Genomic DNA, 23,055 nt, shown 5'->3' on the forward strand with positions numbered 1-23,055 from the left:
ACTTTCTAAGCAGTTCGGAGACCCGGTTGTTGGAAGAAATCTTATTTTGTTTTTTTCCACTGTTGGAAGAAATGTCCATCTGGGTTCAGTTCCAAGTGGGGAAGACGACACTGGAAACATGGAGACTGCTTGGAAAGATGGTTTAATGGTGGACAGGAATCACATGGCTTGAGTTCCTCAACAGAAAAGGTGATCACATGTTTCAAGGTGTTGGGTGAAGAACCGGAGAGGAAAGGAGGAGAAGAAGAGGGCAGAAGGGGAGAACAAGATGCTGAGTGCCTGAGTTTATACTCTCTGTGGGGCCTCACCTTGGTGTTTCCTGTTCCTGTTTAAGAAATGTACCCTGATTGGTTGTCAAACTCCCAGGTGGTCTAGGGGGTCTTAGCTAACTTTGTAGGTTGTCTCTCAAGCTTGCTTGAGCCTTGCCATGTGGTGAGTTTTTGTTGCTAGATGAGTCCTATTGTATTGCAGATGATGGTCCATTGACGAAGGTGGGGGGAATGAGTGAGCTTGGCTGAGGCCTTAATGGCCCATTGACAAAGGTGTGGGGGGGCAGGAAGCTACAGGGAGCTGCTTTGTCCTTAAAACATGTTTCTCCATTTCTCATCCAGGGAAACAAAATACTCTGCCCTATTCAATATTTTCCAAAATATTTCATTTTTCTAGAAGAGGGGTGAGTGCTAACTTTCTACACCACTTTACAGGGCTAATCCTGTAAGGAAGGCAGGAAGGAAACATTCTGGTGGTGTTTCTAGCCTAATCTTTATTGCCTTGCTTACAGAAACTGCCTCTGGGGTTAACCCCTGTTACATTGTAACAACTAAGGCAAAGCGCCCATCGAACTGAGTGACCTTGAGTTGGCCACGCCCACACAGTCACATGACCACCAAGCCATGCCTACCCAGCCTGTCATTAGGGTAGAGAACCCATTGTTAAAATTATTTGAATTCCACCACTGCCAACTTCGCAAGGTTCAAGTCCCTAATAGGTTTTGCTTGGCATTTCACATTTTGAATAGCAGATATGTCTGACTCTGAGGGGATGAATGCAACACAGAAAGCTTGACACTCTGTCTAATGTGCACAGGCGAATTACTACTTTGTTTTTCTTTTTTCCTTCCACTTCGTTTCATTCTGTGGTTCTTACACCGTAGACCTGACTTCATCTGTGTAAGACACTTTGGAAACTTTTTCAACTGAGCAACTGGCTAAATGTTTCTGAAATAAATGATATTTTATTTAAACCACGTAACACGAGTGTTTTCCAAATCTCTTGGGGCCAGTTTGGTCCAAAGATTAAGGCACCAGGCTAGAAACTAGGAGAAGGAGAGTTCCAGTCCCGCCTTAGGTAGGCAGGAAAGCCAGCTGGGTGACTTTAGGCCAGTCCCTCTCTCCCTCTCTGGCAGCCCAGCCCACCTCGCAGGGTTGTTGTAGGGAAAATAGGAGGAAGAAGATGTGTTGGTGGATATGTTCTGTCTCAAATTATTCACAAAACAATAAATACAGGATAAAAAATAAAAATAAATAACTCGAGACTCCAGATTAATTACAGCCTATATCTCATCCCATTCATTATTCAATTGTTGTCAGAATTTTCTGCAAAACATGACTATGTACAATATACTAAAAGTTCCCAAACAATGAAGCAGCAGCCATTTATCCTGGATGAACTATGGGAATCAGGGATACGGAAGGTGAGACTCGCACCCTTTTTGAACTGCCTGAGCTTTTCAATCTATATCCTATTTCCTGCTTTCAAAATAGGCACCGCTGTTTGGAGGAATCCCTCTAGTTTTCTTGGCAGCCTTTTTGCCTCTGCTTCCTTCTTCCTAAGGCCCTAACTGGCCCTAAGTCCCCTGGCTGGCTATTTCCTTAAGGCAAAACTAGAACTCCCGGCCTCCCAGTTTGCAGTCGGATGATGAATCAAGCATAAAATGCATAATCTAAATTAACTCACATACTTTTTTTATTGTTCTGCTCTTGATAATTATGAGTTGCTCTGTGAAACTCTCCCGGAGATCCGATTTTGTCTCCAATGGCTTTGAAAACATAAATTCGAATTTCTGTTTGTAAATTCCTGGCACCTTCCCCGGGAGAGATTCCAGGGGTCGCAGAGAAGGGGAGGGGGAGGGGCGCGGCAGGGCCCTTCAAAAGGACCGTCTCCCCCTCCCCCTCCCCCGCCCAGCCATGTAGGGTCTCGGCCGGTTAAGAAACGGAATAGAAAAAAAGCAACGCCACTCCGGAAGCCGGCAGATGGAGGCGGCAGCGCGGTCCTTCAGAGGTTTGGGGGCCGGGGCCGGCTTAGCAGGCCTAACCTCCTGCGAGGCGGAGGCGGAGGCGGAGGCGGAGGCGGCGGCCGCTGCCTTCCCGGCCTTCGGGTCTTTGCAGCTCGGCTCGGGAGGTGGCGCAGCGCCCGCGCATCTCCGCTGGAACCGCCGCCCGGCCCCGTCTCTCTCTCTTTCTCTCTCTCGGCCAGCCTCTAGCCGCTCCCCCCGGGAAGATCCGCTGGCCGACGCCCGGCCCACCTTCCTGGGCGATGGGGTAGTTGAGGGTCCGGAGCCGCCCCCCCCCACCCCCGCCGTCCGGCTTCTCCACCCGCTTCGCCGCAGCTTCGAAGGCTCCGGCCCCTCCTGGCTCGTGATTGGCCAGCTTCGGCCAGGGAAGAGGGCAGGGCCCCCTCCCCCTCCTCCTAAGGCGCCCCCCCCGCCCCCTGCTTCCCCCGCGAAGGGCGGGGCTGCTGCGCGGAGGTTGCCCGAGGGGAGGCCCCGCTCTGCGCTGCTGGGGGGCGGGGGGGGGAGCGCCAAGGCTGCCCGGCTGGGCCGTCCCGTCTGCGCCAGAGGGTGCAAGACAGGCGAGGCTGGGACGGGGCCCTGCTTTCCGCCGCCTCCCCAGGAAGGAAGAGGCCCCGTCCGCGCCTTTCCCTCGGGACGGGACGGGAGCCCCCAGTGGGGAAGGGGCCGCTCTGGGCCGCCGCCCGCCCGCGGGAAAGGGGTCCGAGCGGCGAATGGCTCGCCTGCCAGGCAGCACCAACTTTTTCGCCCCTCCCCCCTCCCCCTTGCTGTCGATCGCGAGTCGGTTGTGGCCGCCGCAAAGCGGGGCTCCCTCCGGTCGGCGGACGGCGCAAAGCCCGGGCCGAGCGGGACTTCGCTCTCACTGCCATCCCGGCGCTCGAATCCCGAAGCCCCGACTCCCTGGGTGGGAAAGGCGGACGTCGGGCTCCTCGAAGAACCGGAGCGATCCTGCGGAGATCCCGCCAGATCCCCCCGCTCCTTGGGGCCGGGAGGGAGGGAGGGAGGGAGGGGGGAGCGCGGAGGTTACGAAATGATGCGACTTGCGGGGAAGCGTTGGGAGTCTTTGGGGTCCCCTCCGCTGCCTCCCCCCTCCCCGCCGTCTGGAGGCGGAGGCGCCGCGCTCTGCAGTTGGGCCGGAGCGGAGCAGGGCGGGGGCGGGATGGACACGGCGGGCCGGGAGTCGCCCCTGCGCAACGACCGCAGTGGGCCATGACTCAGCCAGCCCCGCGGAGACGGGCCGGGGGCGAGCAGAGCCGCTGTCCTGGGGGCGGCGGGTGGGGGGGAGTCCCAAGGAAGCCTGCGCAGGATTGCGGCGGCCAGGCGAGCAAAGTCAAACTTTCTGCCGTGTCATCCAAAGGCTGTCAACGGGCCTCCCGTCTCAGCCGGGCTCCGAGGGCGCCGAAGCGGAAGCCGCGGCCTGGGCTGCCCGAGAGAGCCGGCTGGGCTTGGTTGGGCAAGAGGCCCCCAAGAGGGGCGCTTGGACAGTCCCCGCTTGGCCCAGCCGGCCCTTCCAGCCCTCTGCGGGCGTCCAGCCTCCGTCCAGCCACGCAGCTCCTGCCGAAGAGCCCGGGGCCGCGCCGGCTTTGCACGAAGGGCCACCGAGCCACGTGCACCGCAGGCCGGGCCGCCCTCGGGCTCTGCGGCGGCGGAGACTTTGCCCCCCCCGCACCGGTCGGGATTTGCAGCCCGGAGGGTCTCTTGGCCGCCCCCGCCCCGCCCCGGACTCGTGGCGCCCCCTCCAGCCTCCCTCCCTCCCTCCCTCCGGGCCGGGCGGGCGAAGAGCTGCAAGGCGGGCGGGGGTGCGACGGGGAGCCCCGCGAGGGGGCGTGTCCCGGGCCCACCGCCACCCCCTCCCCCGCCCGCCCCCCCCGTTCGGCGAAGCAGGGCGCGCGGGGCCCTCTCGGCCAATGAGCGGGGCGCTAGGACCCGGGGGGAGCGCGGGCCCAACTGCAGCGCCGCGGCTGCCTTATAAATTGCCCCCGAATGCGGCGGAGCTCTTTTCTGCCGCCGCCGCCGCCGCCGCCTCGCCCGCCTCGCCCCGCGCCCGCCCCCCTCCCCGCCGCCGCCGCCGCCGCGCCCCTCCGCCCGCGGCCCGTTTGCATGAATTGCTCGCCTCCCGAGATGGTTTGCGAGACCAAGATCGTGGCCGAGGAGCGCCAGTCGCTCGGGGCCGCCGCCAAGGAGGGACGCCTGCTCGCCCCCGCCGCCCCCGCCGCCCTCGCCGCGCAGATGTGGCCGCCCGGGGCCGCCGCCTCGCCGCCCGGGGCCGCGGCCGGGGCGGGGGGGCGGGCGGCCGGAGCGGCGGGCGTCTCCATCCGGCCCTTCCACCCGGCCGAGGGCGAGGCGGTGCGGCGCATCTTCTACGAGGGCATCCTGGAGCGCATCCCCAACACCGCCTTCCGCGGCCTCAAGGACCAGCCGCTGGCCCAGCTGCTCTACGCCGCCTTGGCCGGTGAGTGGCCCGGCAGGGCCCGGGGGAGGAGGGCGGCCCCAACGCCTCCCGCTGCGGGAAGCGCCGGCCGGAGCGGGGAGCGGGCGGCCGGAGCGGCGGGCGTCTCCATCCGGCCCTTCCACCCGGCCGAGGGCGAGGCGGTGCGGCGCATCTTCTACGAGGGCATCCTGGAGCGCATCCCCAACACCGCCTTCCGCGGCCTCAAGGACCAGCCGCTGGCCCAGCTGCTCTACGCCGCCTTGGCCGGTGAGTGGCCCGGCAGGGCCCGGGGGAGGAGGAGGGCGGCCCCAACGCCTCTCCCGCTGCGGGAAGCGCCGGCCGGAGCAGGGGGCGGAGGGGGCGGCCGGGGCCTCAGGCGCCTGGCTCCCTCGGGGAAAGCGCCCGGCGCGCTGGGCTGCCGCGGGGTCCGCCTCGCCATCTCACCCCGGCCGCCTCTCCGCCGGCCGAGTCCGGGAAGCCCCGCCGACCCACGCCTGGCTGGCAAGCCGCCGGCCGGACCGTTTTTGCCGCCCGGCGTCCCGCCGAGGCCCGAGGCGGCGGCGGCGGCGGCGGCGGGAGGAGGAGGAGCGCCCTTCGCATTGCAGCAGGCGCGGGGGGCGAGCGGGCGCGCTGCGGAGCGTCGGCCGGGCCGGGCCGGGCGAGAGCTGGAAGGCGGAGCCGGTCGGCGGGCCGCCACATGGTGGCCGAGGAGGCGGCTGGGCCCGAGGGCGAGGCTGAGGTGGGAGGAAAGAAGGAAGGGAGCCGGGGGCGGGGGCTTCTCCGGCGGGGCTTTCGGGCAGCTGCGGCGCCCGGAGAACTTTCCCTTCGGCCGCTGCTTTCCCGTCGAGAGGCTGGCGAGGAGCCGCTGCGCTCAGCACCCTGGACAGCGGCTCTGAAGCTGGGCGACCGTCGACCATCCGGGAATTCCCGGGGCCGGCGGGGAATTCTGGGGCTTGAAGTCCAACCCATCCTGAAGTTCCACGGTTGAGTGACCGGTCTACCCCCTGGGGGCTGATCTGGCCCCAAGGCCGCTTCACAGAGCCGGAACCTCCCTTAGATGCCGTAGAGCCCCCCTGGACACATCATTTCTCACCCTCCGCAAGTTGAAGATGGGCAGGCGGGAGCTGAAGTTGAACTCGCGGAGGTTGGGAAATTATGCTCTGAAGCACAGCGAAGTTTACGGGAAAGCTGACATTTTGTGGGAACCTCCTTTCACACCATGCACCAGTCATAAGTGCTCCGCCCGAGGCATGTACTTAATGGGCAGGGACAGATTGTTAATGGTTACCAGTTAAAAAATTATATGTGGGTGGTACGCTTTGTTGATTAAGTGCATCCCCTGTGTGCTACTTCAGGGTCACATGAACATTTAGCTAAAGTCTTTGAACTTCAGAAAGACCAGAAGGTTATTTAGTTTGGTTTTATTACCTCACTTACCATTTTATTATCTTAATCTTACCATTCAGGACAGTTTTCAGTGTGTTCTGCTAACGGGTATCAAATAAATTACGTAGGGATCTACAGTAAAGTTTTGCCACAGGTCTTACATTTCAAAAAAAGAAAAGAAAAGAAATTAAAAATGAATATTTTTTTGTTTTGTTTTCTTAAGCAACTAAGCTTGCAAGCCAGCAAGGGAAGGAATCTCCTGAAAAGGTTGTGTAGTGTTCCAGGGAGTTTCTTCTGAAATAAATGATATTTGAAGGAGGCGGCCCCAACGCCTCCCGCTGCGGGAAGCGCCGGCCGGAGCAGGGGCGGAGGGGCGGCCGGGGCCTCAGGCGCCTGGCTCCCTCGGGGAAAGCGCCCGGCGCGCTGGGCTGCCGCGGGGTCCGCCTCGCCATCTCACCCCGGCCGCCTCTCCGCCGGCCGAGTCCGGGAAGCCCCGCCGACCCACGCCTGGTTGGCAAGCCGCCGGCCGGACCGTTTTTGCCGCCCGGCGTCCCGCCGAGGCCCGAGGCGGCGGCGGCGGCGGCGGCGGCGGCGGGAGGAGGAGGAGCGCCCTTCGCATTGCAGCAGGCGCGGGGGGCGAGCGGGCGCGCTGCGGAGCGTCGGCCGGGCCGGGCCGGGCGAGAGCTGGAAGGCGGAGCCGGTCGGCGGGCCGCCACATGCTGGCCGAGGAGGCGGCTGGGCCCGAGGGCGAGGCTGAGGTGGGAGGAAAGAAGGAAGGGAGCCGGGGGCGGGGGCTTCTCCGGCGGGGCTTTCGGGCAGCTGCGGCGCCTGGAGAACTTTCCCTTCGGCCGCTGCTTTCCAGTCGAGAGGCTGGCGAGGAGCCGCTGCGCTCAGTACCCTGGACAGCGGCTCTGAAGCTGGGCGACCGTCGACCATCCGGGAATTCCCGGGGCCGGCGGGGAATTCTGGGGCTTGAAGTCCAACCCATCCTGAAGTTCCACGGTTGAGTGACCGGTCTACCCCCTGGGGGCTGATCTGGCCCCGAGGCCGCTTCACAGAGCCGGAACCTCCCTTAGATGCCGTAGAGCCCCCCTGGACACATCATTTCTCACCCTCCGCAAGTTGAAGATGGGCAGGCGGGAGCTGAAGTTGAACTCGCGGAGGTTGGGAAATTATGCTCTGAAGCACAGCGAAGTTTACGGAAAGCTGACATTTTGTGGAACCTCCTTTCACACCATGCACCAGTCATAAGTGCTCCGCCCGAGGCATGTACTTAATGGGCAGGGACAGATTGTTAATGGTTACCAGTTAAAAAATTATATGTGGGTGGTACGCTTTGTTGATTAAGTGCATCCCCTGTGTGCTACTTCAGGGTCACATGAACATTTAGCTAAAGTCTTTGAACTTCAGAAAGACCAGAAGGTTATTTAGTTTGGTTTTATTACCTCACTTACCATTTTATTATCTTAATCTTACCATTCAGGACAGTTTTCAGTGTGTTCTGCTAACGGGTATCAAATAAATTACGTAGGGATCTACAGTAAAGTTTTGCCACAGGTCTTACATTTCAAAAAAAAAAAGAAAAGAAATTAAAAATGAATATTTTTTTGTTTTGTTTTCTTAAGCAACTAAGCTTGCAAGCCAGCAAGGGAAGGAATCTCCTGAAAAGGTCGTGTTCCAGGGAGTTTCTTCTGAAATAAATGATATTTGAAGGAGGCGGCCAGAACTCTCCAATATTGCCCTGAACACTTTTTGTAACTTTAGCGCAAGTAACTGAACTGTTTAAAGTACTTAGTGATATAACCAATTAAAGTTTTCAGAAAGTTATGGATCTTTTGCAAATGGTTTAAGATGGGTTCCACCAGGGAAGGAAGGCAGCGGCCAGAGTTATATGAAGCTTCGATGCAACTGTTTTGAAGCCGTCCTGAGATCTTCTGGGGAAGTCACTTCCCCAGTGCTAATCCTTCGAAAGATCTGTGCGTAGATGTTTGAAAGGTTGTAGCATAGCCATATAAAGTGAAGTCTACCTTGGGGCTAATGATAAAAATCACTAAGCAACAGATCTGCTTATCGGCCAGAATCCAAGGTTTCTTTTTCATCGCTAATGTAGCTGCCCTAGCTGTGAGGGTCACTAAATTAAATGGTTTTAAAAGGTCTTGGATTAAAGGGTTGATCGGAGGCAGAATTCATGGATGAGCAGGATCAAGAGAAGAATGTTCTCTTTTTTAAATCAGTGTTTTGGGATTCAGCATCATGTCACCCTGCTCATGTGGGAAATGATGTCTGGGAACGTTTTTGTTGCAAGACAGTTTTCTGGCTCATTTTCATCTCAGGGTTCTTGAGAAGGGTGTCCTTGGATTTTCCCTCTGTGGCGTCTCTGTTTTGAGTCTCTGTTCTGCTCTCCAAAGGAATTGGCAAGTCAAGCAACTATGAGGCACCCCAAAGGCTGTTTGGCTAAGAAAGTCTAATTAGGTTTCGGCTACAGTTGCTGCATGACTGCTCTAATTCAGAGCTGGACTTTTGCTAATCCATTTGCAAGGAAGGCATTTCATTAAAGCTTTACCTCCTTCGTCTCAGAACTTCTAAATATTGTACTTGAGACTTCAGGTGGAATAGGAGAACATTTTCTGTTGTTGTTTTTTATTTGAATGGAACATTGTCCTGTTGTGGCTGCTTGAATTTCATGATTCTGCTATTGCTGTTTTAATTATCATAAACCACCTGGAGTAGATGGAAGTAGGTAGTAAACAAGCCCCTTGTAACAAATGACTTTATAGAAATAATTTCCCCTTGAATTAGTCCACCTTGCTGTGTTCCTCACAAGCACAACGCTTCTGCTTTTCACAACGTCCTTTTCTTTACAAAATTTAACCTGATCAAGAGAGATAGAAGGGACTTTACAGCCACTAAGAGACAGGCTTAAAAACTAATCAAGGATAAATTTAATATTATAAAGTGGAATGAACCAACCTTTGGAAATTCACCAAATTTTTGTCATGGCAAACGGAGCAAGTTTTACAATGAATCTGTCCCAATGTGACTTGCAGCTTATTTAACGAGCTGCTGTGTGGCAGTGATACAGCAGAATGAGCTCTTCGCACATGGTGTCTATCTAGACTAGGTTGTTAAAAAGAATATTTGCATCCAAAGACCAGTTTTGCAGAGTGTATCGCAAGGTAAATAATCAGGGTTCCTTCTGATGGATGTTAGCAATGGGCTGCATGATTGGCAGATTCAGAATTTTATTTTGACCAGTTTCCTAATACCAAATACTGTTGGTGCCAACCTTCTCCACTCTCTGCGTATATGTGCCTGCTTTGATACTCAGGGCTTTTTAGAAAATGAACTCAAAATGAGCATTGACATTTTTGAAAGGGCGGCCATGTATTACACAGACATATGCAGAAGCAGTGAAAAGTGCTGACAAGGATGATGCAGTGGGGGAAAGAAAGCTGAAGAATAGAATGAAGATTACAGGGGGGGAAAGTTTTCTGCATTACCAGGAAAAATCAGGAGTTTTCAGTGAAACAGAAGACAATGGGACCGATCGATTTGGAGACTGGAGTTTCAGTTTCGCTACTGTAGTGTTAAGAAGGTGATGATGTACCAGTTTCAAATACTTTAATGGCTTTGGGTTGTAAATAAAATTTATTTGATTAAATTTTGAAATAAAATACGTTAGTGCAGATGGCTGAGGAATTCTGGGCGTCGAAGTCCATTAAACTCTGCTTTAATGGGACAGATTGTTTTGGTTTATTTATTTATTTATTTATTTATTTATTCGTATTTTTATACCGCCCTATCTCCCTAAGGACTCAGGGCGGTGTACAGCCATGTAAAAACACATAAATATACAAAGTAAAACATTCATCTAAAAAACTTATTATAAAGGCCAAATATTTAAAATAAACATATAAATAATAAAACCCAATTTAAAACCAAAATCTAAAATTTAGTCATTTAAAATTTAAAACCCTAGTCCAGTCCTGCGCAAATGAATAGATGTGTCTTAAGCTCATGGGCGGAAGGTCCAAGGTCAGGAAGTTGACGAAGTCCTGGGGAAGCTCGTTCCAGAGGGTGGGAGCCCCACAGAAAAGGCCCTTCCCCTGGGCATCGCCAGTCGGCACTGCCTGGCCGACGGCACCCTGAGGAGTCCCTCCCTGTGAGAGCGCACGGGTCGGTGGGAGGCATTCGGTGGCAGCAGACGGTCCCGTAAGTAACCCGGCCCTATGCCATGGAGCGCTTTGAAGATCATTACCAGAACCTTGAAGCGCACCCGGAAAACCACAGGCAGCCAGTGCAGTCTGCGCAGGAGAGGTGTTACGTGGGAGCCACGAGGGGCTCCCTCTATCACCCGCGCAGCTGCATTCTGAACTACCTGGAGTCTCCGGGTGCTCCTCAAGGGGAGCCCCATGTAGAGAGCATTGCAGTAGTCCAGCCGAGATGTCACGAGAGCATGAGTGACCGTGCACAGGGCATCCCGGTCTAGAAAGGGGCGCAACTGGCGAACCAGGCGAACCTGGTGAAAGGCTCTCCTGGAGACGGCCGTCCATCCAGGAGAATGCCCAAATTGCGCATCCTCTCCATTGGGGCCAATGACTCGCCCCCAACAGTCAGCCGCAGCTGCAGCTGACTGTACCGGGATGCCGGCATCCACAGCCACTCCGTCTTGGAGGGATTGAGCTTGAGCCTGTTTCTCCCCATCCAGACCCGTACGGCTTCCAGACACCGGGACAACACCTCGATAGCTTCATTGGGGTGGTCCGGTGTGGAAAAGTACAGCTGAGTGTCATCAGCGTACAGCTGGTACCTCACACCGAAACCACTGATGATCTCACCCAGCGGCTTCATATAGATGTTGAACAAGAGGGGCGAGAGAATCGACCCCTGAGGCACCCCACAAGTGAGGTGAGGTTTAAGGAATATTTTGCTTTTAGGCAGAATTTAAAATGAAAAAAAAATGCCTTGGTTGCTTAGGTTACTGTACTGTACTGAATAAGAAAGGAGGATCATGAATGAAGCCCATATTATCCAATGTTTTGCGTTACCAATGGCCAGTCAGATACATTTAGGTGGGGCAAGTTTATTTAATGGTTTAGATTGCCCTGCAGGAGCGCAAGACGGTAAACTCTATTTTTTTAAAAAAAATTACATACCAGTTCTGTGAAGTAGTTGAGGCTGAGATCTTGTGATTTATCCGAAATCATCCAGGGGGTCTCCATTGATGAGCCGGTTTCAAACTGGATTTCCCCAGCTCTTTAACCAGTATGCCTGACTGTCTCTTTCACAGTGTCCTGGTTGCAATTCAGGCACCGAAATCTGAAAGTTCCAGAAATTTAACCAGTTACAGGTAGTCCTCAACTTACAAACAGTTCATTTAGTGACCGTTTGATATTACAACAGCACCAAAAAAGTGACTTAGGGCGATTTTTCACACTTATGACCGTTGTAGCATCCCCGGGGTCACGTGATCAAAATTCACAGGCTTGGCAACTGATTCGTATTTATGACGGTTGCAGTGTCCCAGGGTCACGTCATCCCCTTTTGCGACCTTCTGACGAGCAAAGTCTGTGGGGGAGCCAGATTCATTTAACAACCGTGTGACTGACTTAACAACTGCAGTCATTCACATAACAATTGTCTCACCTGTCAACATAAATTTTGGACTTAGTTGTGGTGATGAGTCGAGGACTGCCTGTACTCGGTTGGCATTTGGTTTGTGGCATCTGATGGCACTTAACAACATTTTGTGTAAGGAAATTCGTCCTTTCATCAGTCCGGAATCTTGCCAGGTTCACTTTGAATGGATGACTTTGAATTCAGCAGAGTCTGAGAGAAAGAAAATGACTCCCTTCAGTGCTATCGGTGCTTTTGAACGCGCCCATCCCTCACCCCTTACTTCCCTTGTTCATGCTTAGTTGAAATGCTCCGCGTGCTGAAGCATTAGCTCATTGTGGGGCTGCTCTGGTCCCGTAATCTCTTTCCCCTTTTTGGGACCTTCTAGCCCAGACTTCGGAGGTGGAGACCAGGGCTGGCTGTGCTTCACTGCCCCTTGCGTTCTTTGCCTGCGATGCCACAACTGAAGCGTCAGGAAAGGGTCCGGCTTCACTGATGTTTCGCTGCTTTGGCTAGGAATGAAAGCTTATGCTTGTCTGAACTTCTAAAAGCTGCTCTCACCATTGCTGGAGGTTGTTTGGGCTGGCGTAAGATGGAGGCCCGAGAGCTTTAGGGGAAAACATCCTCCATTAAAGCAGCCTGCAGTCAACAGCAGCTTTGAGTTCTGATTTTGTGTTTTTCAGCTGACGTAGAGTTGTGAACCTTGTCCTGATCTTGGTCTTTGCTCTGTAACTAATCCCTTTATTCCGTGGTTCTGCTTCTGCTATTTTAAACTCCGAATTGAATTATGCTTGTGAATTCTTTCTGCTGACCATGTTGTATCTGGTTCTCCCTTTTTTCTTTGGGTCTTTTTCGCGAAAAGAGCAAGTTTTCTTGCTCTTATCTTCTCTCTTTCAGTACCAGTTAAGATCTTCTGGTTAGATGCCCAGATTCCTCTTTTCCATTTTGGAGTTGTTGCTCTCTAGAATCAGTTGACTTAGGGATGCCAACACTTCCAGCAATGTCCAGTCACCCTCAGAATTCCTGACTGGAACCTATTTATGCAGCCTGGGGAGCTACAATACCTGTTTGAGCAGGCTGGGTCAGCTTCCTGATTCAGGTGTAACCCTCCATTTCAAGACTGTCCCATACTCCGTGGTTGGTAGCTGGAGATGCGAGCGGCCTCCAATAAGTAACTAAAACTCAGCTGGAATGAGGGACAATGTGCCACTGCCAGGATAGTCCGGCTGATCATTTTTTTTTTCATATAGTCAATTCTATTTGGCCTAAATGTTTCTGCAGACTTGAAATAATTCATGACTGAAGTATTCCTGGATGTACTGAACTAATTTTTCATAATTAATTTTGATAATATATTGATGTGGCCAGGGAAATGTGGGAAGGAGGGTCCAGAAAGATTGGGATGGGCAGTGCTCTATGGGAACATTGGTGGATGAATGGATAGGAGAAAGGGAGGGAGGGAGGGAGGGAGGGAGGGAAGGAAGGAGGGAGGGAAGGACCATGTGGTCTGATAACATGGAAAGACGTAAGCAACAGCTGAGGGGAGGGATGAAAAACACTGAAAGACCATGGACCAGTAGAAGAGGCCACAGTGGGACTGTCAAAGAAAAGGATAGAGAAAGTGTGAGAGCACCAACCTTGAACTGCTGATCCAATCCAGAGTTTATCCTAAACTGGAAATAATTAATCAAAAGGTCAGGATGTTGGCCTGTTGGGATGAGAGTGTGAACTTTAGTTTGAAATGAAATGGTTCCAGGAGAGAAAGAAACGTTTCTGTACGTCCACAGAAAGAAAGGGCACCATATATATAGGTTCATAACCAACCAGATTATAGTTTGTTCTGGCTGAAGTTATTTTGAATTGGAAATGTTTTGCTTAGTTTTCTATTTCTGCCTTTTTACTAGATTTTTGGCTAACAACTGCAATGATCAAAGGAACTTCTAGATTAATTTTGTGGGTAATAGTTTTGTGGCCATTTCATGGTAGGATCAATTATTCCATAGGGTCAATTGTACCATATTGACGTTAAGGATTAGGGACGGTAACACATATTGTGTAAAAAGATGGGAAATTCTGTGAAATGAGATTCTGATGGCACAATCACAGACAGTCTCTGCAAGAAGGGGAAAAATGGGAGAAACTTAAAGAAGGCAGCCTGGATCTATGCCAAGTTCACTAAAATGAAAAAAAGAGAAAAAGGACACATAAAGGAAATGGATGTATAGCAGCAAAACCAAATAAATAATTCAGGATAGGCTCCAGAAACTGCAGAAATTCTGTCAGACAGGGTAAAGCTCAGAATGAGCTGAGATTTGCTAGAGAAGCAAAAATAATAAAAATTTGTTCTTTGGTAATAAAAGCCAAAGCCAAAGAGAAAATAGTGAAGGTTAAGGGTGATGGTGAAAAAATTCTCTCAGAAGGAAAATGGAGCTTTGGCTGATGAAGCCATTGGGGAAAGGAAGGAACCACAGCTTAGGGCAGACAAGCAGAAGGCAAGAAGGATTTAGCTGGTTTAAATGAATTAAAGTCCTCTGGCCCAGATGGATTATATCCTCAAGTACTGAAGAAACGGAGGCGATTCATGGAATACCTTCAGAAATCTTCAAAAACTTCTGGAGGCCTGGAGAAGCCCTCGCAGAATGGCAGGGAGCAAATGTCATCCCATCTTCAAAAGAATCTTGGCATCTCCTTCGTGTTGATCTTGGGCAAGAACTTTGAACAGATTACCAAGCAGCAGGCTTGTGGATGCTTGGGTAAGCATGCGAGGAATAACAGGAACCGGCATGGATCTGTTGCCAAGAAATGGTTGGGGGGAAACATTACATGGAGCACCACCGGATTCTGTCCCTAACCTTGTTTCAACGTTTTCATTAATGACTTGCAGGAGGAAATCGAGGGGATGCATTTAAAAGTTTGCAGGTAACACAATGTTGAAAGATGAGCTAAGACTTTACAGGAAGAAAATTGAAAAATATCTGGGCAGGAGGGAACAAGGGGCTGAAATAAATGGATGAGATTGAAGAAAAAAGAAATGTGAAATTCTGAGTAGGAATTCTAGTCTTCTCTGGTCAGGCTCCAACTGGAGTCCATTCAAAAACGAAAGGGACAAACATGGATGAAGTTAGAGGAAGGTTATCAGGATGCTACAGACTCTGGAAGCATTCCAGTATTTGAGGGGCTGCCACAAAGAGGAGGGGGTCAACTTATTTTCCAAAGCCCCAGAGGGCAAAGGATGGCAATTAATCAAGGAGAGAAGCAACCTGGAGTTAAGGAGAAACTTCCTGACAGTGAGGACAATCAACCAGTAGAACAGGAATTGCCTTCGATAGTTGTAGGTGCTTCATCACTGCCGGTTTTTAAGAAAAGATGGGACAACCACCTGTCTGAAATCATATAGGGTCTCCTGCTTGATCAGGGGGCTGGACTAGAAGACCTCCAAGGTCCCTATTCTGAAGCTCAGCTTTGTGAGAAATGATCAGAAGATCTGATATAATTCATCTATAGATGAGGGGACCGTGGGCAGATGTAATAACCATCTTTAAACGAATGTCGCACAGAAGAGGGAGGACAGAATTTATGAATTAAAACTATAACTGAGGAGGTTGAGGCTGAAGATCAGGAAGGCCTTCCCAACTTCCGTCTAGCAGAACAGGCTGTTCCATGTCAGTTCTCTGTCTTTAGAGTCCTTCAGACCGAGGCTGCAGGGTCATCTGTCAGACATGCTCAAGTGGAACCCTCACTGAACACCCGAGTGGTGCTCGATGGCTTCTTCTGAATACTGGTGTTTTGTGGTTCACTGAGCTCCCCTCAGAAATTGCAGTTGTCAAAAATGGAGCGAGTGGACGTGACTGGCACCCGTTTTGTGGAAGCATCTAACACTCTGTGACATTAAGACTGCTTGTCCCTCTCTAAGTGTAATTCAGAGTATTGCATACCATCAGGACTCCCCTGAATGCTGTAGGACCATATCTGAAGGACCACCTCCTTCTCTCCCAAATAATCCTGCCCATCAACTGAGGTCTTTGGGAGAATCCTTCCAGAAAGGCTCCCCCAAATGAAAAAGGGCATTCTCAGTTATCCATTTTTTTGGATTTTCCCAAAGGTTTACATGGGGTTTTCCCCTGTTCTTTTGACAGCCATTAATTTCTCATCTCAATGGACTTTTGCTTGGCTGACCAGTTCTACTTAGTCTGTTTTACCGAAATTATCTTTATGTTAGACATTATTACAGTATCTTTTCCCCACTATGTTGCTGTCTTGAGTGGTTCAAATTTTGTACTCTTCTTATCTCCCAGGAACAGTCTTGAAATTGGTTGGTTCTGAGGAACAGTGGCTTCTTCTTAGTGAAACAAACGCTGATACCTTGGGCTAAAGTTGATTATAACTGAGGTTCTGTAATTGGCTGTGATTACAGGTTTTTTAAAATATATAGTCTTGTCTTTGAGGTGCATTGTTGTTTTTTGGGGGGTTTGGTGAGCTGTAGGGAGGTTTTGTTGTTAGAAAATACGTATCTCCACATGATACCTATGTGTACAAAATCAATATTTCTTTTTTAAAAAAATACATGGCATAAGTGCAGTCATAATAGTCAGATGTGTTCTCAGGAATTAGCAACCTCTCTTTACCTCCTTTGCAGGTAAAACTACTATTCTTTAGGAAAAGTAACCAAATGTTCAGAAGTATAATTCAAACCCAGCACAATAGTTCTTGTTTAGCAACTGTCACAGAAACTAGCCCCTGAGTGGTTAAGCAAAGCGGTTGCTAAATGAAATAATTCAGCTTTCTTTGCTTTGCGGACCTACCAAAGTTGTAAGTGGCAGGTTTAGTTGCAAAATGACTTGTTTGTCTTTATTGTTCCTGCAAACTGTCACTCAGTAAGATAGTTACTAAATGAGGACCACAAGTAATGGAATGCAACGGACGGTTGGCTCAGTCTAACAAAGGGAAATCCAAAGCAACTTTTGCACTTGAACAAAAAATACTGATTTAGCACCAATCACACACACACACACACAATAAAGGATTTGTGTTACATCTATATCACATTCAGTCACACACTGCATATAAATCAGCCAAGAAATATGATGTGGCTGTGGAAAAAAAAGCTCCTGTAATTTATGAAGCAATTTCTTAGTTACAAGAAGTAGGAGTTGTACTTTAATGCACATTAGTTAAGCATATTCTGGGCTATCAACAACAAATCTTGAAGTAAAACATGGAAAATTGTGTCTTCGGATTCAAAGAAAGGCATTAACTCATGGAAGACACAACCTTTAAGAATTAAGGCTGAAAGAATTTTTATAGAACGGAGGGAGACAGGATAGCATTCTGGAGAAATGCTGTACAGGTAGCCCTCAACTTACAACTGTTTGTTTAATGGCCATTCAAAGCTACAAGAGCACTCAAAAAAAGTGACTTAGGACCGTTTTTCACGCTTACAACCACTGCAGTATCCCCGTAGCCACCTGATCAAAATTCAGGTGCTTAGCAACTGACTCGTATTTATGATGGTTGCAGCGTCCTTGGTCACTTGATCCCCTTTTGGGACCTTCTGAGAAGCAAAGTCCATAGAGAAGTCAAATTCACTTAACAACCATGTTACGAACTTAACAACTGCAGTGATTCACTTAACAAATGTGGCAAGAAAGGTCATAAAATGGGGCAAAACTCACTCAACAAATGTCTCGTTTAGCAACAGAAATGTTGGGCTCAGTTGTGGTCGTACGTCAAGGATGACCTGTAGAAGACAAAAGGTTAGATTGCCTGCCAGGGATCTCAGAAGTAGTTTTTGTCCCACCGGGATCGGGTGGTTCCTTGAGCTGATGGGTCCAAGTGAAACTTCTGAGAAACAGCCCAGGTTGAAACCAATTAATGTGGGAAACTCTGAGACCATGGATCGTTATCTGGACTAATCCAGATCACCGGAGCTAATCTGTAACAAGTTAATCATAAATCTTAGAACACGGAACCTCGGATAATTCCACTTAGTAAAATTCTGTTGGCAATGAATCAATTTGATATGCACACTGTAATGGTTGAATGCCTAAAAAACTTCCTTTTCAGCCCTGGAAAGATAAATGAAAAATAGAAGAAAATTCTCCATTCCTAGCTGCATTATGTCATCAAAAAGGTTGAGATGCTGCTTTATAGATAAATGAGGCGGGCTTGTATATTAAAGATTTTGATGCTCCTAAAAAAGTAATGCAGACCGGTAAAGTCTTAAGATACCAAGAAACAGGATTCAATGTTGTTGTTGTTGTTGTTTTTTGTTTACATTTATACCCCGCCTTTCTCCGAAGACTCAGGGTGGCTTACAATGTATAAGGCAATAGTCTCATTCTATTTGTATATTTTTACAAAGTCAACATTGCCCCCCCCAACAATCTGGGTCCTCATTTTACCTACCTTATAAAGGATGGAAGGCTGAGTCAACCTTGGGCCGGGCTTGAACCTGCAGTAATTGCAGGCTGCTGTGTTCTTAATAACAGGCTTAATAACAGGCTTTACCAGCCTGCGCTATTCACCGGCCCGTTGCAGGTTAATCTGAATTTTGTCCTGGTTCTATTCTGGAGGACATTAAGCTTCATTTTGTAACTCAGAGAGGTCAGTTTCCTCAGCTCTCTTTATGGCACTGATGCTCTCATCAATGCAAAGATACTTTAGTAGTTTACCATGTAGAAATCTTAATAAGCATTTTAATGTAACAGCTGGCCTTTAACAGCCATGAAGGGCATGTAGGGAGAGAATACAGATCAAATCAAGAATAGCCATTTTTCACCGCTGGCTGCAAACATGGAAACATTTGAGGTCTTTTGAAAGAGTGGTCAGATCTGAATATAGTTGCCCTCGACTTATAAACACAATCAAGCCCCAAATTTATGTTGATAAGTGAGACAATCATTAAATGAGTTTTGCTCCATTTTACAACCTTTCTTGCCATAGTTGTTAAGTGAATCTGGCTTGACTGCTTGTCAGAAGGGTGCAAAAGGGGATCATATGACCCCAGGACACCGTGACCATCATAAATATGAACCTGTTGCCAAGTGTCTGAATTTTGATCATATGACCAGGGGATAATGCAACGGCCGTAAGTGTGGAAAATGGTCCTAAGTCACTTTTTTCAGTGCCCTTGTAACATCGAACGGTCACTAAATGAACTGATGTAAGTTGAGGACTGCTTGTATAACAGTACCTATTTATTAGAGAAAATCCTTTTATTAGCTGAAGAAAGGAATATATAGACTGTATTGTGTCAGCTACCTTCACACAAAGGTAGATAGGAATCATGTCATGGATGTGACTTTTGGCTCTGTATTCCAAAATCAACCCTGCCTTCTCTCTTCTGACAGCTGTCATTTATTTCTCTTCCTTATCTCCATAGTAATATGCTTCGTTGTGACCAAGTCCTTGCTGGTGATCTGCTGCTTGCCTGTCTTTCTGATGGGCACGAGGTACTACTTCAGTAGGAAAGTTATCCTCAGCTATCTCGAGTGCGCCCTGAACACCGACATGTCTGACATTGAGCAATATTACATGAAATCCCCAGGTGAGTGATGAAATCCACAGAGGAACTGACACACCACCACCTCACAATTTGTGAAACGGAATAATGTAATATCTACCACCGTGTCCTGGCGAGTGAAGGGTCCGTAATTGGTCTAGAGTAGACCAGGGCTCCCCAACCTTGGCAACTTTAAACCTGGGGATTCTGGGAGTTGAAGTCCCCCAGGTTTAAGGTTGGAGACCTTGGGCCCTTTGCCTTAAATGTAAACAAAGGAAAAATATTCTGCCATTTTTTAAAATGCTGCTACTCGGGTTTAGGTGGAAGCATTGAATCTCAGCAAATCCCCTTGTTTTACCTGGATTAAGCCTGTGGTGCTACAGGCAATCCAGTTGATAGGACTTTACTTGGCTTTTCTGTAAAAAAATCTTGTATGTCTTAAGTATCGTAGCAAAAAAAGAAAGAAAAAGAAATCTGGGAAACACTTCAGAGATTGTATTATTGGGGATACGGTACAAAAAATAAACAAATCAGTTTCCACAAAAAAGGCACATGAATCCAGGATATGTGGAAGATGTCTTTGTATGGTTAGAAGGAACGACTTGCTCCAATTGACATGGGCACCATGCAGCCGCTCCCTTGGCAAGGGCTGGTTTGCCGTTGGCAGAAGGGGCTCCCTCGCATGTCCTTTGAGATCTTTTACCCAATGCTAGATGAACCTAGAACCTCTGACCTTTCTCAGCAGTCTCAAGACCATCTAGGCTCAAGAATTCCTCTGTGTCCACGTGGATAAATTTGTACAACGGACCTGTCACTGTAAATTACGGAGAGGGGTGTGTTTGTGTGGTTTGTGTGTGTTTTAAAAACTTTACCAAAATAGTTATATTTATGTATTTATTTGATTTTTATCCCACGTTTATTACTTTGTAAGTAAGTCGAGGCAAAAAACATGCCTCCTATTTGTTATGTTCCGGATGAAGAATGGAGGTGAGGCCAGAGTGACTTCTAACAGCTCTTTATTCAATGCTGCCTGTGAGGCAACTGTTGCTCCCTGGCTGACACGGCTCCTTTTATAGGGAAGCTGATCAGCCCACAACCAATCAGGAGAGAGTATTTTCCCGCCCCAACGGAGGACCCTACTGAGAACTTCAACTGACAACTATATACAATAGATAACAATATTCCTTCCTCCTCATGTTTTCCCCAGAACAACAACCCTGTGAGGGAGGGTTGGGCTGAGAGTCACCCAGCTGGCTTTCATGGCCAAGGTGGGACTAGAACTCACAATCTCCCGGGTTTTCGGCCAGGGTATTTTGCCCTGTCTCGGAGAAACAAATGTAGTAAATATATTGCCCTTGTAGTCTACCTGTATTTTTGAAGTGTTTTGTGTACTCCCCAAGTATTCTGCTAATCAATTCTTTGTCTATATAGGATTTCTCTCTTTTTTAAAAAAAAACGTGGCCTAGTGTTGTCCTTTGGCTTGAAACCTAGGAATATTGTTCAAGTGATTTGTGAACCAAGGTATAAGTTACATCTATTTTGAGTAGAGACTGGTGAACGAACGGTGTCTTTTGGTCTGGCAGAAAGCTACCCCAGTTTATGTGAGTTTTATCCTTGCTATTCGGGTGCCTGAAAGGATATCTGAAGGGAGGAGAGGCATCTGCTCCTGAGACTGGCACCAGTTTGCTGACCATGCTTATCAGTGTCCAGGGAGGAAGGGATCCATCCATCCTTAAAACGCAGTTCCTTCTCCCCAGCAGAAGATACAGAGAGGGGGGCTTCTCGCTTGCAAACTGTGCCAAACCTCAGTTGTGGCTCAAGGGGCTTCCTTATCTCATCAGGCAAGTATTAGTAAGAACAAAGAGTGTTAGTAAAAGGGTGTTGCACACTTACAGAATCTACAACCCTCCCGAATTAGTGGAACGTCGCCAGACGAGGAAGAACATTATTCTAGTCTCATCCATGAGTTTGAAGAAAAGATGATGCTGCCATTTGACTCAGAGCAGGTTATCTCAATGGGAGGGGTGGGATTTCAAAGTTCCCCTTTAAAGATCTCGGCGTGTGGCCATGCCTTGATTTAGAAAAACGGAAAGTCCCCTCAGCAGATCCTGAAGCTGGGTCCCTCCTGCTCGAATAGGGGTTACGATGAGGTTTGATTTGCGACTGATTTTTGGGAATACTGTGAAAGGTTTTATTTAAAACGTATGTTTACAAGATTCCTCGTATCATCCTGTAAGCCATTTGTACTTAATGTGGTGTTGGTGGGTGAAGTAGGAGGAAATAACTTCAAATAAACACACAATTTGAAAACAAATCATGTTCATTGCTAATTAGGAAATAAATCCTATCAGAAGTGAAGTTCAAGCTTTCGCTGCCAATGAAATCAGTTTCTCCAGAAAATACGGTTCCATAGGGCCTTCAGGCAAATAAAATCATGGCTTTCCAATTTATATTGAATCTCTGGTTTTTTATATTGAGATCCTTGGGCCGGACATTCCATATTTAAAGTGTGTTTGCGTGCCCCCTGGATCGACCACAATGTTGAGAGGAATCGGTAGATCTTACACTGTTTTACGGGGTCCAGATCTTTGATGCCAATTACTGAATATTTCTTACTTGTTGCTTAACCGATCAGATGTTCATATTGTAGGCTTTTAAGGATCCTCTTTCCATTCACTGTATTGATATGCTTGTGTAATTTGTTTTGCTGATTCAGAAAAAATATTTCCACATTTCAGATATTGGAAAGCTTTGATTGATCCAGATAAGGGATGTATTTGAAAGCAAGAGGCCTGTGTTCAGGTTGTGAAAGTTTACAAAAATAAGATTGTTATGCATGTGTGATTTCAAAATTTTGTATTAGCTGGCAGTAACAATCAGCATTTAATCAAGTCAAGTTAGGAGTAGTTGCTTGTGAAACAGTGAAAATGTCTTTGGAACGTATTTCAGAAATTTGGGGCAAATTCAGGGATTTCTATAAACAGCACCTTATTTCAATAAAGCTTTTGTAATCAGAACTTCTAGTTGTCAGCATTCCAGAAAAAACCCCAACTCCAAGTAAAAACTCGGAAGCAAGCATCTTTCAAAGTTCTACTTACTAGGATAGGTAAACTGGCACATCTGGAAAAACCCAAATCTGAGAGGTCCAGGTTTTCCCTCAGTAAATCAAAAAAACCCCAAACCATCCCCTGACTCTGCGGTCGATCACCTGCTGCAATCGTTCCTTCTCGAGACACCACTCTGGCCACTCCTTCTCCAGATGCAGGACCGGCCTGACCTTGACCGACAGGAAGAATGCTCATTATGTCTAAAGACAACCCCTCTACTCAATCCCCCCCTTCCTACTTTCCCACACAGGAGAAGAAAGTGGCAGCACGGAAGATTCCGGCCTAGTACGGCTTCCAAAGCTGACACCAGTATTACGACTTAATGACAGTTCATTTAGTGACCATACAAAGTTACAGCGACACTGAAAAAAGTGACTTATGACCATTTTTCACACTTACGGCCGTTGCTGCATCCCCGGGGTCACGTGATCAAAATTCAGAGGCTTGGCAACTGGCATGGACTTAGAACGGTTGCAGGGTCCCAGGGATCACATGATCCCCTTTTGTCACCTTCTGAAAAACAAAGTCAGAGGAGAAGCCAGATTCACTTAATATTGCAGTGATTCACTTAACAACTATGGCAAGGAAGGTTGCAAAGTGGGGCAAAACTAACTTAACAACGGATTTGCTTAGCAGCTGATGTCTTGGGTTCTACCGTAGTAGTTCCAGAGAGTCCCCAGGCTTTGCCATTCTGTGGGCAAAGGTTGGGGGGGGGTTGAATATC

The 23,055-nt window shown here is 48.9% G+C and overlaps 1 protein-coding gene across 1 annotated transcript in view; it reads left to right on the plus strand.

Moving 5' to 3' along the window:
* The first annotated feature begins 4,214 nt into the window (after positions 1 to 4,214).
* The window catches only part of NAT8L (N-acetyltransferase 8 like), a 39,799-nt gene continuing 20,958 nt past the window's right edge, over positions 4,215 to 23,055 (plus strand). Inside the window, exons 1-2 of the mRNA XM_058186450.1 lie at positions 4,215 to 4,742; positions 19,105 to 19,269. Coding sequence (XP_058042433.1) covers positions 4,274 to 4,742; positions 19,105 to 19,269 — 634 coding nt within the window. The 5' untranslated portion in view covers positions 4,215 to 4,273. The remainder of the gene's footprint in view (positions 4,743 to 19,104; positions 19,270 to 23,055) is intronic.

This window comes from Ahaetulla prasina, chromosome 5 (genome assembly GCF_028640845.1).
Source record: "Ahaetulla prasina isolate Xishuangbanna chromosome 5, ASM2864084v1, whole genome shotgun sequence".
Classification (NCBI taxonomy): domain Eukaryota; kingdom Metazoa; phylum Chordata; class Lepidosauria; order Squamata; family Colubridae; genus Ahaetulla; species Ahaetulla prasina.